Below are 17,924 nucleotides of genomic sequence, written 5' to 3'. Positions count from 1 at the left end.
TGCTATAAATGTTTAGCACTCTTAGAGAAATATTACATTCATAAAACATGATAACAGATTTTTGTGTAGATCTTTTATGTAAATATAAGTCTTTTGTAAAAATTGAAAACAATAAAGCTGTGTTTACTTCTAGAATCCACCATCTCTCTGCTAATATTTGATATGTCCTTCCTGTTCTTATTTTATTTTACATGCTTTGCTTCAAATGCAACAATTTGTTATGGTGGGATAGTAAATAAAAAAGGAGCCTCATCCTTAAGTGCAAAGATTCAAAAAAAAAAAAAAAAAAAGAAAGAAAAATGGGATAAAAATTGTACTGAGCCCCATATTATGTTGTTAGATAAATGCTTAAAGAAGCCCTGATTTGTTTTTTTTTATTATTATTTGAAGCTGAGAAACATTTAGTACAAATTATTTCACCAACCTCAGTTTTCTCAGGGATGAAACTATAATTACAGCATCCATACCTGGATGGGAATTCCCCTTAGTCCCTCAGTTACCACTTGCCTGCAGGCACACAAATCCTTCACCTCTGATTGGTCAGCTCCTCCAAGTGGGCGGGTCCAGCTACAGGTATTTCAGCTAAGCACCAAGAAAAAAAAGCAAATGTACACTGAAGAATAACACAAGAGAGAAGAGAATACAAATAACGGCTTGGTAACCACGATTGCATATTTGGACTGAGGATAAGAGGATGGATCTTTGTGGCATTAAGCTGTGGATGTTCTTACTTGGAATTATTTCACAGGTAAGATGCAGGACAAGAGTTTGATTCATACAAAAACTATTAGGCTGTATTCATAAGTGTTAATGAATGTTGAGTTATGGATGTTCTCAATGACTTTTTTTCTTTTTTATTCACAGAATGCAGTTCAAGGTAATATCACTGCGGGAAAATGCTCCCTCTGCGACACAGTTCACGTTTGTATAGCACTGGATAACTTACAGTGGTTGTGTTATTTGCTGTAAACATTCTGTTTACTGATATAACAGACCACCAACCCATATACAGTGGTATGCAAATGTTTCAATACCCCTGGTCAAATGACACATTTTGATGAACACATCCTCCACAGGGAATAAGATTAGTGCACCATTTTTATTTATTGGCTGAGTTTAACAAATTGGAAAAAATAAAACAATATATAATTGATCATAACTTTTGAAAGGCCACATTTTTCCCATTATGTTAAATTCAGCAACAAACAGTCATTGTGTATTAAAATGTGCAGAAATGTGTTCCCTGTAAAGTACATCTTAACTTATTTTCACTCATCCACAAAATGTAATTTGAGCAGGGGTGCCCAAACTTTTGCATATTACTGTTACTGGCACCCCAGCTGAATTAACTCCAATGTTTTTTCCTTTTAATTTTTCTCCTCTTTAAATATGTGTCTGCTGTGCTATGCATTATCAGTCCGGTCATTTTTCCATTCCTGTGGTCATCTCCTCAGGAAGCACGCTGACCATCAGCATCTATACAGTCACCTCGAAAAGCGCCGTCCTCCGTTGGAGCAGCTTCTCCGGTTCATCTTCATACAGGGTCACCGCTTTTCTCCGAAACTCTGTAGAGCCATCCGTCTTCAGCAGCTTCAGCCAGAACACCCTCATAGGATCCATCAACTCCCTTTCCCCCAACACTGCCTACACCTTTCAGGTAGAGGCTCTGGACGGCTCCATGACCGTACTGGCTCAGAGTAGTGTGGACGGATTTACAGGTATGTATTACAAATGCTCTGAGACTATGAACAGAATGATAACGTATCAAAATTGCAAATGCTGTTCAGTCCTCTATACAGTCTATACAGTCCATCTATTGAAACTAAGCTTTGAATTCGTCATGGTTGTGATGTCACAACTGTGAATTTATTTAATTTGCATTCAGCCAAGGGCAGTGTAGCACACCCCATACATGGTAAAGTGATGCAGAGTGTTGTTAATGCAGACAGTCTGTAAAGGAGTAGAAGATGTGGGGAAATTATTAAACGTTGTGCTGTTCTTGGCTGTCAGTAAGCAAACAGATGATTACAGCTTTCCAAATCCGAATGGAGTTTAAATAGTAGCATTTTGTAACTAATGTGCTCCTCCGTGTGGTCTCCATTCAGCTCCTGATGTGCCAACCATCAAGACGGCCTCTTCCAAACAGAGCCAGAATATGACGGTGGAGTTTGTGGAAGTCCCTGGAGCTACCTCCTACGTTATTCGGGCCGAGACCAGCGATGGCTCCTTTTTCTCTGAGACGTCTGTGCTGGGCTCTCCTGGGACGGTCGTGGGCCTGCAGCCCTACACTGACTATACTCTCAGCGTCATCTCTGTCAACAATGCCGGCAGGAGCCAGCCGTCTGAGTTTGTCCAGGCAAAGACAGGTACCTTCCTGCTCTGTCCACAGTCCCTTAGCTTGCTAAATACATGCTAAGTAAGCTAACTAAGGAACATTTAACTGTTTTTCCAAAAACTGTGTAGTTAGGACAAATATCTACACATACACAATGTACACAATTATCTCCTTTGCTCAGATGCAATCAGAAAATAACTAGTTTTGTACTGGTGCTACAAAGGTAATGTAGCTAACAAGTAAGGAAAGTTTCAAGGCATCAATTAGCCCTGTGCTAACTGCATGCCTAAATCATTCCACACTTCCTTCAAACTGCATCAACTTGTCAAGTAATCCCAAATATGATTGTTTACACAGTTTCTGACGCTGTATAACTGTTGTCTATAAAAAGAAAGGTCTACTGTTTTAAGTTATGCAACACACTTTTGTTCATGTTTGTAGATAACAATTTGTCATACAGCGTCAGAAACAACCTGCGCAAGTATATCTGAGTTTACCCGAGTCAAGTGTGCAATGATCCTTCCTGCCCTGTCCACAGGAAAAAAAGCCCCCTCACTGAACCCACGACCAAAGAAATGGCCCATTCATGAGGACACACTATTGGCCATTCTCTAGCCCTCAGCCCTGGACAGTCACTTGATATCCTCACTGAGTTAAAAGTGGGAAAGATCAGGATATGGCTCATATTTGACCTCAGGGGCCTTTTTACATGACTGCTGTAATGGGTTCACTCCACCGGGGGCCAGCATGCGTCTTTAAGTAATGCTATCCAACCTTGCACTGTACACACACAATAAGAGAGGCTAAACCCCACAAACATGACAGCCCTCCTTAGGGAACAGGCCGGAGAAAACACAGATACTGTTTCATTATCATATTAACGGTGGAGTGCCATTTCTGAGAAGGTTGCTAGGAGGAAGTGATGATCTAAGAGCACACAATAGGTCATCCCAAATCTGGGCATGGAATGACCTATGAAATCATATCACTTACAAGAGGATCAAATATTGTTTACACCTACGGCAACAAAGCAAGTTGCGATGGGAAGGATTTTAGGTCAAGGGATGGGCAATTGGAAGCCTTTAGGGCCGCAACACAGAACTCGTTGGTGTTTTCATACCACACCTGGTAATCATCATTTTATTGCCCTTGATAAGATTAATCGGGGGTGTTAAAGCAGAGAAGTGTTAATGGTAACATTTTACTATTGTGCAGTGTATATAATGTGACATCTACAGAACCTGTTCATGACAACTGACATACATCTAAATAAACAATTAGCCACACTTATTCCAAGAAATGTCAATTATCAAAAAAGGTTGCATTCGCCAGTTTTGAAGGCAAGCTGACATAACATCTATGTAAGGTGACACTGATTTATTTCTGACATTACACTGTGTCATGACACTTTCTGGAGCGACACAGACATTGTAACTTAGTTTTTATCTGTGTAGGCCTGGCGCGCATTCAAGATAATTAATCTCTTAGGTACTAGATGGGATTGAGGTCAGGGCTCTATGCAGGAGTTCCTGGAAAACAGCCCCAGACCATTATCCCTCCTCTGCCAAACTTACTGTTGGTACTATGCATTCCAGTAGGTATCGTTCTTCTGGCATTCACCAAACCCAGATTCGTATTATGCTACCAGACAGTAAAGTGTTTCTTAAACTCCAGTGCCCAGTGGCGGCGAACCTTTATGTAGGTTTATATCAGTTGTCATGATGAGCTAATGTAGGTGTCATGGAGCTTTATGGACACTGCCATACAGTAAAGTGTTACCACATTCATTTGTGCACATTTGTAATTGCCTATCTAAGCAACAAGAAGCTACCTAGCTATTGCTTTTATGGGCCAGTTTCTTTGGTCTTGGAGTCACATCTTATACATACAGAGCTACTTCTGCACATGCAGAAGCTTTTCAGTCAATAATCTTAATTCACAGTGTAAAGTGCAATCCCAATTCACAACACAGTACACATTTGTCAGTTTTTATTAGGTATGTTGCATGTACATTTCACTGTTGTCGGGAGAAAACCTCTTATCTCCATTTTTTGTAGTTTTTAAATTTTTGACATTGTTTGAAAATGCTTGTTGCCCTTTACATTGTGTATAAATCTCATGATGAATGGACCAAAAGAAACAGCCCAAAATGACTTGGAAAAATGTTTGTTTCCATTGACTTGCATTAAAAGTAAAGTAGGTTTTTTCCTTCTCCTGTCAAGTTATCATTTTGGAGATACAAGGTTTTCTTCCAAAAACAGGGATTTGCATTTGCACTTACAATTCCTGTACTGTAACAAGTACCAATCACAGTCCTAGGAACACTACTAAGCGTAGGGTCCCCAAAACTTAAACTAAAAGTCAGTGCTGTAGCCTGTCTGTCGCTGGCTCCTGTAACTTCTCTCTGTGTTTCCTCTGTCTCTGTGTGGTCAGTTCTGGCCGCTCCTCAGATGACCAGCAGCTCCCCCAGCAACAGCAGCATTGCTGTACTCTGGGCTCCAGTGCCGCACGCTGTGCTTTACAGCCTGAGCATCATCCGTGAGGGCTCGTTTCTCCAGAGTCGCGTCAACACCACTAACACCAGCGTCACCATCGATAGCCTAGAGGCTGGAACCAACTACTGCATCAAAGGAAACGCCTGGAGCCCAGAAAGCGTCCCTGGAGACGACTTCACCGTCTGCCAGATCACACGTAAGAGCTGCACAGCAGTTACACAGACATGAAATAAAAGAAAAATCTGACTTACAGAATTTCCCCCTCAAATGTAGCCAATTTGCCAAGACACATTTGGCGTCTAAAGCTTGCTTCTTTAGTTTTGCGCTGGAACTATGAGGCTAATGTAATACACCAGTAATTAAGGCATTTACCTCACCAATTAGCACTGCGCAAACTGCGTGCATAAATCATCATACACTTGCCTTAACCAACATTATGCTGTTAAATCAAATAGATTTACTTATGTGGTTTCTGACACTGTATGATATACTGTTATCTATAAAAATGGAGTATGTTGCAGACCTAAAGACAGAATTTTTGTCCATTTTTATTACGAATTATCTAATACTCATTCTCAAAACCACCTCTAAAAACAATAATAGTTACATTTCACAATTAACCATTTTTTAAGTGTGCGTGTTACGTAGTTCAAATATATATCCAGTAAGCAGCAACAATGTACTAATAGTGAATACCGGTGACAGCACACATGAACTGGCATCAGGCATGTGGCCTTCCAAATGGTAGTCAGATAAGGATCACTCCATTATTGATACATCAAACTTATAATGCATCCATAGCATACCAACATTTTGCGATTGTCAGATGATTTAAAGTACTTTCACATGTGATTTGTCAGGTGTCTTTGCTCTTTTATCTTTAGTGTCTATGTGGAAAGCTGCGCAGTTTGTTGTGCAGAGTCAGCAGGACGTGGATGCCTGGCACTAATTTATTATGCGTTAAACTAAACCAGCTGTATTTACTTATTTTAACATTTTCCATATATACCGTTGAGACAAAAATTGATGAGCACTCACAGATGAGGTGAAAACTGTTGATTATCTCTTGACAAAAGCACATGTGAAGGTCTGGGATGTGTTAGTCGGTAAGCGAACAGACGTTCTTGTGGTCAACATGTTGGATGTGGGAGAAATAGGCTGACCTGAGTGACTTTGACAAGGGCCTTTGGCTTGTTATCCCCTGACGACAGGGGCACAGCATCTCTGAAAATAGAGAATGACTGAATCAGATGAGTGAAAGAGCCAACAGTTAGTTTATCAAACTGTTTTGATAGTAAGTGTAAAAGCAAATGTGGATAATTATGTCTACATAAATAAATCTGGAGCATGTGTAACCTGCATGTGTATGGACTGTGTCCTCAGTATATGTCTGTGTCCGCAGGTCCATCCACTCCTCAGTCGGTGGTGCTACAGACTGTCAGCGGTATGACCACGCTCTCTGTGTCGTGGGCCTCGGTGCATGGGGCAGATCAGTATACAGTGATCAGCTCATCTGGCCTAAACTGCACATCCAGCTCCAGTACCTGCACGCTGACCCCACTGAGCTGTGGACAGATCCAGTACATCTCTGTCACTGCCATGAACCAGGCTGGGCCTAGCCTACCGTCAGATCCACAACAATTCATCACATGTGAGTGACTGTGCCAGACAGGGGGTTAATACAGAGATACATACGGGAACAAAGATATTCCTGTGCTCACATTATTGTGTTCAGGTTATGTCAACTTTGACAATATTGGGACAAATCAGCAAAGAGAAGCCTCTATCAGACCAATATACATATACTCTGCTAGAATAACCACTGCTAAAGAGAGAGGCATAGTGATACAAAACCTTTAGAGATGTTTTTTAGCCTTTTTTGTTTCATAATTTAATTCCTCTGTGTAAACAAAGTGATTCAGTGAGGTTTGTTATGAAATTGACCATTTTAGAGAAACTTAATCAAGATAAAGTGGTGACAAGAACCAGGGGTCGCGATGTCTACAACAAAAAAATTAGGGTAAAATAGTGGAAAATCTGAAAAATTAAGTATTCTTTGGGGACGATTTTTGCCTTAGAACGCCCGACATGTACCCCTCCGCTCAGTGGATTTATAAAAAAAAAGGCCAAAAGCTTTTTTGTGAAGCTGTCACAAAAAGAAAAACAAATTGATTCAAGCAACTTATTCAGAGCTATTTTTGTAGTACATTTCTGTGAGCTTTTAGAGGCATTCAGCTCTTCATATGTCTGGTTCCTGCCACCCCCCACTGTGAACAATTCTGACTTGGTAAGTTTCTCTAGACTGGTGTATTTCACATCAAACCATTCTGAATTATGCTGAATATTTAAAAAAGTATTAGTTATTAGTATTAAAACATTAGTGTTAGAATTAAAAGTATTAGTAAACACCTGTTTTATGTTAACAAACCATTAGTATTTTTTCTTGCTTAGTTACAAAGTAGGAAAACAAAAGAAGGCAAGGTGTCTGTTGACTTTTGACAGACGATGTATGTCACATTTGGTACCACTGTGAAAACAGACCTATCTTTACCCTTATGAATCTATGATTATCTCTCTTTCTGTTCCTCCTTCCAGTCCCGTGTCCTCCACAGCCCCTCCGTGTGGATGAAATAGCGGCAGGTAACTGTTCAGTCATCTGGAGCGCAGTGTCCTACGTGGATTACTACACAGCCTTCATCAAGCGAGACGATGGTACAGAGGAGACGTGCAACTCCACTGGAACTTCCTGTAACTTCAACTGCCACTGTGGATACTCCTACATCATGAGTGTCTTTGCCAACAACCAGGCTGGATCCAGCCCACCTGGACCTGTCCTAAACCAGACCACCTGTAAGAACATGCACACAAAATCCACAAACATGCTGTATCATCTTTCAACACCTGAAAACATGATGCAAAGTTTTTAGAATTACTTGTCACATTAATCATTTTTGTTATTTCTATTCATTTAATATTGTAAACTTTTTGGGAAGAACAACAACTTATAAGATAAATTATAATCATAAATAATAGAGATGCACAGTTGCACAGAACCATACTGGATATCAGCAGATATCCCATATCAGAGCATGCCTAATAAATAACATACTGTAATTTTCTATTTGTAATCGGTATTTATCTGCCACAAGATTTGACCACCTCTTTTCAAATATGAGACATTCTAGGTAACGTTAATTTAAACTTTTTGATTATATCATGTTAGAATTAACTGCTGCTCTGTTCATCATTCTGGACATTTCTTATTTTGTACAGCTTTGTACCCCAGACTAAATGGGTCATGATGAGAATGTTGTAAGTGGTTTCACACAAATAAAATATATAACATCAACACAGTTGCTTTTATTTAGATTTGCTTGGCAAGAATTGTGTGGATGTAACACATTTTATTCGCGTGCAACTAGTTTCCATGTTTTAATCATGTATATTCAATGTGACGATTTTTTCAATGTGCTGATTATTTTAAATCTGTGAAATAGCATCATACTAGAATAATTTAATGCACTGTTACTGCCATAATAAAACCTCATATCTCAGTAACTCCAACATACATTAATATAATGAAATTTTATTTTTGACCATTTCTATTGGCCCCTTCGTTATTAAATGTTCATACAATATAAAGGACAGCCGTCATTTTCAAATGGCTTAAAAAATAAATAAGAAGACTAAAAGAGTGGAGCTGGGAGAGACAACACAGACAACAAATCAGATTTTTTATTACTGAAAATATTTTAAAGTACTTCGTGAGCTACACCATCTGTAAGTTTAACAATTTTATACTCGTCTTCAGTTTTCTCATTTGACATGCTGTATGAACACACATACACACACACACCATGCCCAGACACAAGCACCACACTCCTTCAGACCGGAGAATGAACATGAGCTGCCCGTACCATCACGCACTACGTTCTGACGCTTCTTCCTGTCCCCCTTCAGTGCCATGCTGTCCAGGAAACATGTCTGTGTCCAGTCTGTCCTGGGAGTCGGTGATGATCTCGTGGATGGCAGTGCGTGGGGCGGATGTGTATGAGACTCGGGCAGTTGATGCTGACGGAGAGTTGGTGTGTAACGACACATCACCTGTGTGTGTGCTGTCTGATCTCACTTGCAACACCAGATACAGCCTCCTGGTGGCAGCGTGTAATGACCCACGCGGCTGCAACAGAACCTGCAGCCCACAGACATACCAAACAGGTAACACACCCACATTTTTTCCCATATGTATTTCAGACATATAACTGATGGAGACTTATATACATAAGTTCTTTTTTAGTTTTAGAACTAGGGAGATTTTGTAAAACGTACAATACATAGCCAGGATCATCTTAACTTCACTGTTATGTCACTTGTTTAAGCAGGAATGTAAATCGGAAAAACGTCCTAGTACCAGGTAGTTAAACAGAGTTTAAAGGTGGTACAATTAACACTTGAAAAAATAGGAGTCTTTAATAGTATATTGTTGTCTGTTTGGAACGAAATCCTAATGTGTGTCCACGACTAAGTAAGGCATGATCTTGTTCCCATGCTTTACTAAGTCATGGCCACGACTTAATTATCGCATTCCCACGCCTTACTAAGTCGTGGCCACGCATTAGGATCTCATTCCCATCCGTTACTATGGCATGGCCACACATTTTTATTTATGCAAGATGTCACCAGCACACCATACTTCCCTCTATTTTGACTTCAATAATTATCTAGTACTTTGGAACCTTACACTAATCTGTTAATATTCAGAACTTAGGAAAAAAGGATTCCCTGTTTATTCATACAATTTCGCTCTCTTCTTCACTTTTTTCATTATTCTTCCTGCGATCTCTCTTTCTATTTCTCTCTCTTTAGCTCCCTGTATGCCTGAGATAGTGCAGGTAACCCAGAGTAACACCAGCTCCATCAACATCACCTGGACATCCGCTAACTCTGCTGCTAATTACACGGTCAGTGTGATCGGCTCAGTGGGTAACCCCCTCACCTGTCAGTCTGGCGGGACATCTTGTACCGTGACTGGACTGCCCTGTGGCACCTCCTATAGGATCAATGCCATCGCGTCCACTGCAGCTGGGCTCAGCATGCCCAGTTACAGCGTGCCTTTTGAGACAGGTACTCTTTCTGTGACAACACTGCCCATGTTGTGGTCAGAAATTTTGGCTTAAGAGAGGCAGTTTTCCTTTAGTGGTGACATGGCAAAAGTGGGTAGCCAAGGCTTCGGTGGAAATGTCACACAATATGCTTTGTAATCTGATACTCATACGAGAATCATTTGCGTACATGTGTCATATCAGTGAATAAGAAAATATTTTGGACTGAATGTAAACCAGCTCACCTTAAATGTTGAGATGAGCACAACCCAACATAAACTGAACTAAAATCAGAATTGAGATGTATTGAATCTTAATCATTAAGTGCTAGTTATTGTGTGAAACTACAACATTGAACTGTGTTTTACAGACGTAAGATGTGTGCTGTACTATTCACCAAGCATCTAAGAGTAGGAGTGCTCATCTATTAGTCAGAAAACAGGTAGAAATCTGAACCTAGCTTTATCAATGCACTGTGAATCTGGCTGTGCTTTCTCTCTTCTCTACACAGCTCCATGCTGTCCCAAAAACCTGAGTGTGCTTCAAGTGACACAAGCTATGAGTAACATCAGCTGGTCAGCGGCTCAGGGAGCTCAGTCCTTTATAGCATCTCTGACCTCTTCACGGGGTCATGCTCAGTGCCACACCACTCAGACTACATGTCTGATGGGCTGCATCACCTGTGGAACAAACTACACTGTCTCACTGGAGGCCATCAGCTCCTCTGGACACACAGCAGAGTGCACCTACCATGGATTCTCCACCAGTGAGTTATGATGCCTGATGATGACAATAATATTGTTTTTTTTATGCCAATGTAGAGAACCAACATCATATGTCTTAGTAAAGTGTTCGGCCACCCCAAGCTGCCCGAACAGCTTCAGTGCACCTTTGCATAGATCCCACACGTCTGTGGAACTGCACTGGATGGATGGAACACCATTCTTTCAAAAGATATTCCCTCAGATGATGTTTTAATGATGGTAGTGGAAAACACTGTCTCACACCTCAGGCCAAAATCTCCCACAGGTGTCTAAGAAGACCAGAGCAAATGATTTACACACTGGTGCAATCAGGCAACAAATGCAAGATGATGTTCTAAGTCAGGGTTTCTCAACCTGTGTGCTGCAAAGCACCCTTTAGTGGTCCGCGGGCCTTTACTCAGGGAGAAAAAGTAGTTCGTTGTAAATGAAGCTTCTGCCATCTGTGCCCAAAAATGAACCTTTTTCAAAGTCACTAATGTTTTTTTCTGTCCATGTAGATCCAAAATTGAGGTAAACTGGGCTTGCTTCCTTTTTACCGTTCTTTTTTTTACCAAAGACTTCTCTTGTATCCAGGTGAGTGCTGTCCCTCAGGGATTCGTCTTTTTAGACGTGCCAATAACACCCTCCGAGTGCAGTGGAGGTCCAGCAGCCCCCTCAGTAACTACACAGCCCAGGTTACAGGCAGCACAAGCAGCCGTGCTTGCAGCCCCCCGCAGCTGGGTCAGAACACCTGTGACGTCTCTGACGTCACCTGTGGTGATGTTTACTCAGTAGTGGTCGCTCCAGTTAACCCAGATGGAACTGTGGTCCAGTTCTGCTCCAGCAGGATGTACTCTGGTATGGTGCACTCACAGCTTTCTAAGTCAAAATGAGATCTTATTATTATGGTAGCTGTTATCATCATTATTATTTTTTCATTAAGGTAACTCCTACATTTTAATTTGTCATTTATCTTAATTCTTTAAAATGTCTTAAATTCTCTCATTGTATTTTGTAGATTCTTTTTCTTATATTTATTATTGTTTGAGTTAAAGTTAACTCCTGTGCTTTTATTTCTAATTATTTTTCAGTTTTCTGCTCTGGCAGTGGTGTTGGAATGGGTAAGAACATCTTAAACTGGCCTAAACAACAAAGTAATACAGTATACAGACATCTTTGCCACTTCATAGAAGGGAACATTTAGAGTTAGATCAACTAAAGCTTTCTTTAATTCATCGCCTCTAAAACCGACCAAAATAACTGGGTCATTTATGAGCCAGTCGCACATGATTATTTCAGATGATTTTTAAATGTCTTCAGGCCTGTTTACAAAGAGCATGACAAGCTGCTGACACAGTCGACTATTTTATACTGAATATTAAATAAAAGAATGTATTCTGCATCGCAGCTGCAGAGGGACTATAATAGTCAAGGTACATTATATGTCTGGTTTCAGTAAGCCCTCTTTTTTTTCCAGTTCTCTATCGAGGGAGGAGGAGTGTGGATTAGCAAAAGGTATGTATGGGACACAACAGCACAACAAAAAAGCCAACAATATAGAGTCATTTCAATCCATTTGCTTTTTAAACACTGAACAATTCAATCTCAAATGATATATGATGCACCCCACTGCCTGAAAAGATTTAATAAATAGTGCTTTTGTACGCCAGTGTATCTGATCACATCTGCATTCACACAAAAGAGGTTAAGTGCCTTTGTGAACAGGGCAATAAACTGAGTCAAGTTTCTGGAATGGAAAGATGCATGCAGCATTTCTCTATGAAAAAACAGCAGAAAAAGAACTGCTGTTCACACAGCATAGTCCTATCTGTTCTTTCATCAACTCTCTACTGTATGAGTAACCTTATGTTAGATGGAATTTAAGCTGAAAGCCAACACTGTGCTTACCAACAAAAATAACTGAGTCATTTCTGATATACAGTACCAGTCAAAAGCTTGGAAACACCTGCTTGTTTTTCCTATTCAAAATTGCATAATAAACAATTAAATTTGCAGTTAAGATATATATAAACAGTGACATTGTTATGTTTATATATAGTTCGTCATAACAAAATGCTCATCCATGAATAAACAGTTTTATTGGGAACTTAGTCACCCCAATCATTATATTACCCTAATTACTGTATGTGCCTCAACAAAAGATAATTAGTGGAATTGGTCTATAGCTCTATTAGGTAGGAGACTGATATTTCTCACTATAGTAATTCCATACATGTTATTTTATAGTTTTAACATTTATATATTGTAAAATGTGAAAATAAGTAAAATGTGGAAAACTTCTATAAATTTTTCTGAATGTCCAACTTTTGATCCTGGCTCTGTAGTTGATGACTGACGGACTAACAGAACAATTGTCCCAGCAGATGCCATCTTGTGGATGAACACCAGTACTGCATATGTAGAACAGATCTGGTAACATGATGCTGACTTTTTACTTGACTTCGCCATCTTATCTTTTTCTTCCACACAGCTTCAAGTGAAATCTGTCAAAAGAGCACGACTACACTCTTCTGCATAACATCCGAAAACCCAGGAAGCAATTATTGGTGAAAATTCTTAAAACAACACAGTATAACACAATGTCTTCTTATCATGTTGAAGCAATTATTATCTATATAAGTATCGATACCAAAATTGTAGACTATAGCCTAACAGCTTATTTAAAGCTGTGTAACCATGAAAGCCAACAAAATGAGAACATTAATAAAATGTTTATGAATTAATTATGACAAGGAAACTTAAGGCGAGACACTACAGGTGTATAGGGTTATTTTTTAAAACAACAAATATCACAATGAATCGTTGCAGGTTGATTACTGATATTCTTACAAGTATATTTGGTATTGGAAGTTTTGCAAAGAAATACATTTAAATATGCATGTTATCTTCTTAAATAAATTGGTTTCATTGTGAAGACACTCCAAAGAAAAGATTTTACAGAACAGCTCAGTGAAATCTCACTGTTTTATTGTTTAATTAGAAAACACTATGAACTATTATCCTAAAACATCTTTCAAATAATTTTTGTAGTACAAAATCTAGCAAAAATCCAGCTATGAGAAATGTATTTGGCAATCTTTCTGTAATATCTTTCAGAATAGAAATGAACACATACAATTTCATGAATGTATATATTCCAGAAGCTGAGATTTTTGTTTCTGAATGAGCTGATTTTGAGAAAAATTATATTAAGAATGGGCCTCAGAACTACATTACCCAGTGAAGTGTTAGAAAACATGCACCATTTATGTGAATATTGTCAATACTACAAAGGATAAAGACATATTCGCATAATTTGTTCAGATTCTATAGGAAACAAATTTTGCAATGATATATGACACATGGTTATGTCAAGTACGGCAGAGTTAAATTTTGGGAAAATCCAGCCAGACACAGTCAGGATGTGGACTGACTGAACACGCTGAAATAAATATCATTTTTATGATTACAATTTAAGAAAAGACATAGATGCAATATATCCGAAAATCTGAGGAATGATTGACGGAACCATAACCATAATTTCTACCTGTAGTGTCTGGCCTTCAGGCAATGTATTTATTTTAAATCCTGTGTGAGATATCCTGTTGTTTAAAGTGTAATATGACTGTTTGCTGGGCCGCACAAACTTAGTCTTAAATTCCTTTTTATTTTAGCCTTTCGATTGGCAACGTACATGTTTAACATAAATAGCCACGGCTTGAGAAGGTGTGTTTATTGAACATAAAACACATCGTTCAGGGGTCCCAAAATATTCTCAGGGAGAATGACCAAAGGCCTTTTTACACATGCACTCTGGGATACTCTGTTTTTCCCGTTATTGTGTTAATTTGATTTGTTATCTTTGTAACAATGCCATGACCTATTCAAGACAAAGTACTCCTCCAATGTAGTACGTAATACAGTGGAAATTAGTTTTCTTACCCAACCCATGTAAGTTCCAGACGTTTATAATTTCACACAAAAGGTTAAAAGATCACACTAATATTTTGGCAATCGGCAAAAAAATATGTCAGCCATGTTGCATGTTCTTGTATTAGAAATTATTTTGAGGTTTAAATTTAAATCAAATTAAAGATTCAAGACATACAGACTCTCCCTATGTTTTGCGCCTCCAAGGGAAGTATGGGAATCCAGTTGTTTAATTGAATAACATAATTTGTATGATTTCCTTTGGATGTAATATAAGACACAATGTTAAATATATATATAGGGTTCATTATCATTATTACTAGCCAAAGATTAAATAAACTCCCTGCATTATTGAGGTGTGTCTGTTTTGTTTCTCTTCCAGAGGAAAATTTTATTTTTACTTAATTTTGATTAAAAATATATTATATGGAACTTTATATGAGTCTTTGCATCTTTCAAGGAACCAGTTCACAAAAATGTGTAACTGACCTGTGAAACTTTAAAGTAGATCTTAGTTTACTGACAGAAGATTACAGCATTAAATGTGACATGATTACATTTTATCTTAAAACTTGCCCAAAAATTAAAACTGATGTTGCTTAAGAGGAAACTATGAAACCATGCATAGTGACATGGAGTAAATGGTTATATGGTTCAAAGGCTGGAAAAATGCCTGTTTTCATTAAAGGGACCAAAGTAAGTTTTCCTCACTGTTTTAAATAGAGTTATCATCACTACCCAGCCCATACGGGGCATGTATAGAAACTAAACTCCAAAGCAGTCTCATTTATAATTAACTATTTTTGTACTGTCACCAAATTCAAACACACCTAACAAAAGACTGTTTACATATATCAGTCTTAAAAGCACAGTAACAAAAACAGCATGTTTTATTTTGAGGAGCTTCAGAAAAAAGTAAACTACAAAAAGATATGGGCCGTTTCAAGGTTTGGGTGCCTGTGCGTGTTAGTTCATTTCTGAATCTGATGTTTCAATATTATACATAGCCTGTAAATAAACAGCAACAACCAAAATACAAACTTACATTAAAATAGTATGTTGTGTTCCTTAAAAAGTATTCTGAGGCTTTCTATCATATCAGATCCACATGTATATATATGTCAACATTAAATGCCAGTAATAAAAATGGAATGAAAGGTACAACCAGAGAACTTGTAGAGAGGAGAATTACCACTCCGTAATGTCTTCTGGGTTTTTCAAATGCTAGGTAGTTTGACCAGAGGAGGATGGGTCCCCCTTTGTGAGCCTTGGTTCCTCCCAAGGTTTCTTCCCCAGCTCTGAGGGAGCTTTTCCTTGCCACTGTCGCCACTGGCTTGCTCACCTGGAGGATTTACATTTCATGTTAAAACTTTGTCCTTAATGGATTTCTGTGAAGCTGCTTTGTGACAATATCAGTTGTAAAAAGCGCTATACAAATAAATTTGACTTGACTAGAGGGCGCTCCCGAGCAAGTCCAAAATGAATGGGTTAATATGGAGCATTTGAGCAAAATCATAGTTTATAAATGTTTAAACATTTTCAATGTAAAAGAATACAATCATTTCCTGAACACAAGTTATAGACTCGAGTTATAGGAGTTTAAGACGGCACCTTATGTACATCCATGACATCTATGAGCGCAAACAGCCAATGAGCAGCTCCACTTGCCAACCAGTAAGCACTCACTAGCAGTAATGTCTGCCTTCTGCTGCCCAAAACCCGTTTGCTGTAAAAAAAAAGGAAACATACAGGTACGTTTTCTTTGCTTTTTTAGTGGAACACATCCTTCTACTTTCTAAAATTAAAGAAACATTCTGGGCAAGTGATGAGAAACTATTGTAACTTTTCGTTTTTTGCAGTTGAGCTTTTCCTCCTATTCATTGAGGACTTGCTCGAGGGCGCCCTCTACTGTTTAGCAGTCCTGTTTTTGATATAAGGAAGGAAATAGGAAGTGGCCAGGCTCCTCATAAACCGGCTCTGGTACAACCACAAGCTGGTGCTTAACATAGTGAATATATAACATAACATATCCTGTTTGAACTTTGCACATTCTTTGCCCACAGGAAATGTAACATTAAACAGAAAAGTGAAGAGCGTATGGAAAGAAAAAACTCCCACAACAGAAAACCTCCTAAAACTTTTCAAATTACATTGTCTTCAAGAACACCATGAACACTACACACAAAGGTGATGTCTCATGTTATTGGAGCCCCCCCAAGTATCGTACCTGTACCTGCACTACTTGTTTTGGTAACAAATGACAAAGTAAACCTTAAAGAAGTTGAGAGACTTGGAGGGTGGGTGGGGTTGGGGGCAACAAAAGATTGTCATGTTTACTAATCTTTCCTTTGTAGACTATAAAATTTGGTTGAGTGTTCTTTTTTAGTATAGTCTACTCTACCCACCTCCACTAGATGACAAGACAAAAGTAATACTTAAATTTAGCAGGACTAGTGGCAGAAGCAATGAGTCTACGAGTCTAACTAATAGAGAAGCAATTTGGTTTTCATTATGAAGTCTACAAACTTAAGCACAGAGAGAGTTTACCACTTAGCTATGGTCTGTGATACAATCTAAAACTCTAATAATAATAAATATATAATAAATATATGTTATATCACATTAATCATCAACATTCTACTTATTTAGTCTCACCAAGTTTCAAAAAGGAAGACAAATAAGTTGTAGCCTATACAGCTGAAATGATTAAGTATTTGGGTTTCCTCAAGGTAAATCCCAATGACTGCAAAAGTCTGAACATTGGTCACTTAAAGATAACCCCAAACAGACACATACACACACACACATCTTCTAAGCCGCTTATCCTTCTGGGTCGGGGGGGTGCCATTAAACAGTCATTAATATAATCATATGCAAACAAACATGCTAAATGATCAATATCTGTGTCAATGTTGGAACTGGCTGCTTATTAACTTCATTAACATTAGTTTTTATATAAACTTTTTCACCTGCCTAAGCAATAGAAAACACACACACACACACACACCCACATCCATACATACACACACAGTATTTAAAACTTTTTTTTAAAGATGATAGAATATGATGTCCAGTATAATCTACTGTATGATTTATTTTAAAAGGAGCTACGCTGCATGTATATTCAAGTCCATTAAGACGCTGTGTTGGTTAACATGTTGGTTAATTAAGAACAGTGAAGTGTTTGATTCATTTTCATGTTAAAATATCTCCCTATGCTCACACTTTGCCTCTGACACTCAAAAAAATCTATTGGGCTTCCTTTTCGTCAATGCCAAGGCTAGAATTGCACTTTATCTAACAGTACCAACCAGGCGCT

At 38.6% G+C, this 17,924-nt stretch overlaps 1 protein-coding gene across 1 annotated transcript; it reads left to right on the top strand.

Annotated features, from left to right (window-relative positions):
* The first annotated feature begins 587 nt into the window (after nt 1-587).
* On the top strand, nt 588-14,818 carry LOC118822007 (fibronectin type III domain-containing protein 7). The gene is made up of 14 exons (XM_036590772.1): nt 588-748; nt 865-877; nt 1,455-1,718; nt 2,106-2,366; nt 4,769-5,026; nt 6,233-6,481; nt 7,426-7,680; nt 8,791-9,048; nt 9,697-9,954; nt 10,444-10,698; nt 11,270-11,533; nt 11,767-11,796; nt 12,153-12,190; nt 13,167-14,818. The coding sequence occupies exons 1-13, from the start codon at nt 695-697 to the stop codon at nt 12,182-12,184; spliced, it is 2,451 nt and encodes an 816-aa protein (XP_036446665.1). The 5' UTR covers nt 588-694; the 3' UTR covers nt 12,185-12,190; nt 13,167-14,818.
* Nucleotides 14,819-17,924: the final 3,106 nt, after the last annotated feature.

This window comes from Colossoma macropomum, unplaced genomic scaffold (genome assembly GCF_904425465.1).
Source record: "Colossoma macropomum unplaced genomic scaffold, Colossoma_macropomum, whole genome shotgun sequence".
NCBI lineage: Eukaryota > Metazoa > Chordata > Actinopteri > Characiformes > Serrasalmidae > Colossoma > Colossoma macropomum.
This window is presented reverse-complemented; position numbering and strand designations above follow the sequence as displayed.

Bases quoted from the DNA above. Each gene is read 5' to 3' on its own strand.
- LOC118822007 (XM_036590772.1), top strand. From the start codon at position 695: ATGGATCTTTGTGGCATTAAGCTGTGGATGTTCTTACTTGGAATTATT. The intron at 2,367-4,768 runs GTACCTTCCTGC...CTGTGTGGTCAG, and splicing joins GTTTGTCCAGGCAAAGACAG to TTCTGGCCGCTCCTCAGATG. The intron at 9,049-9,696 runs GTAACACACCCA...CTCTCTCTTTAG, and splicing joins CCCACAGACATACCAAACAG to CTCCCTGTATGCCTGAGATA.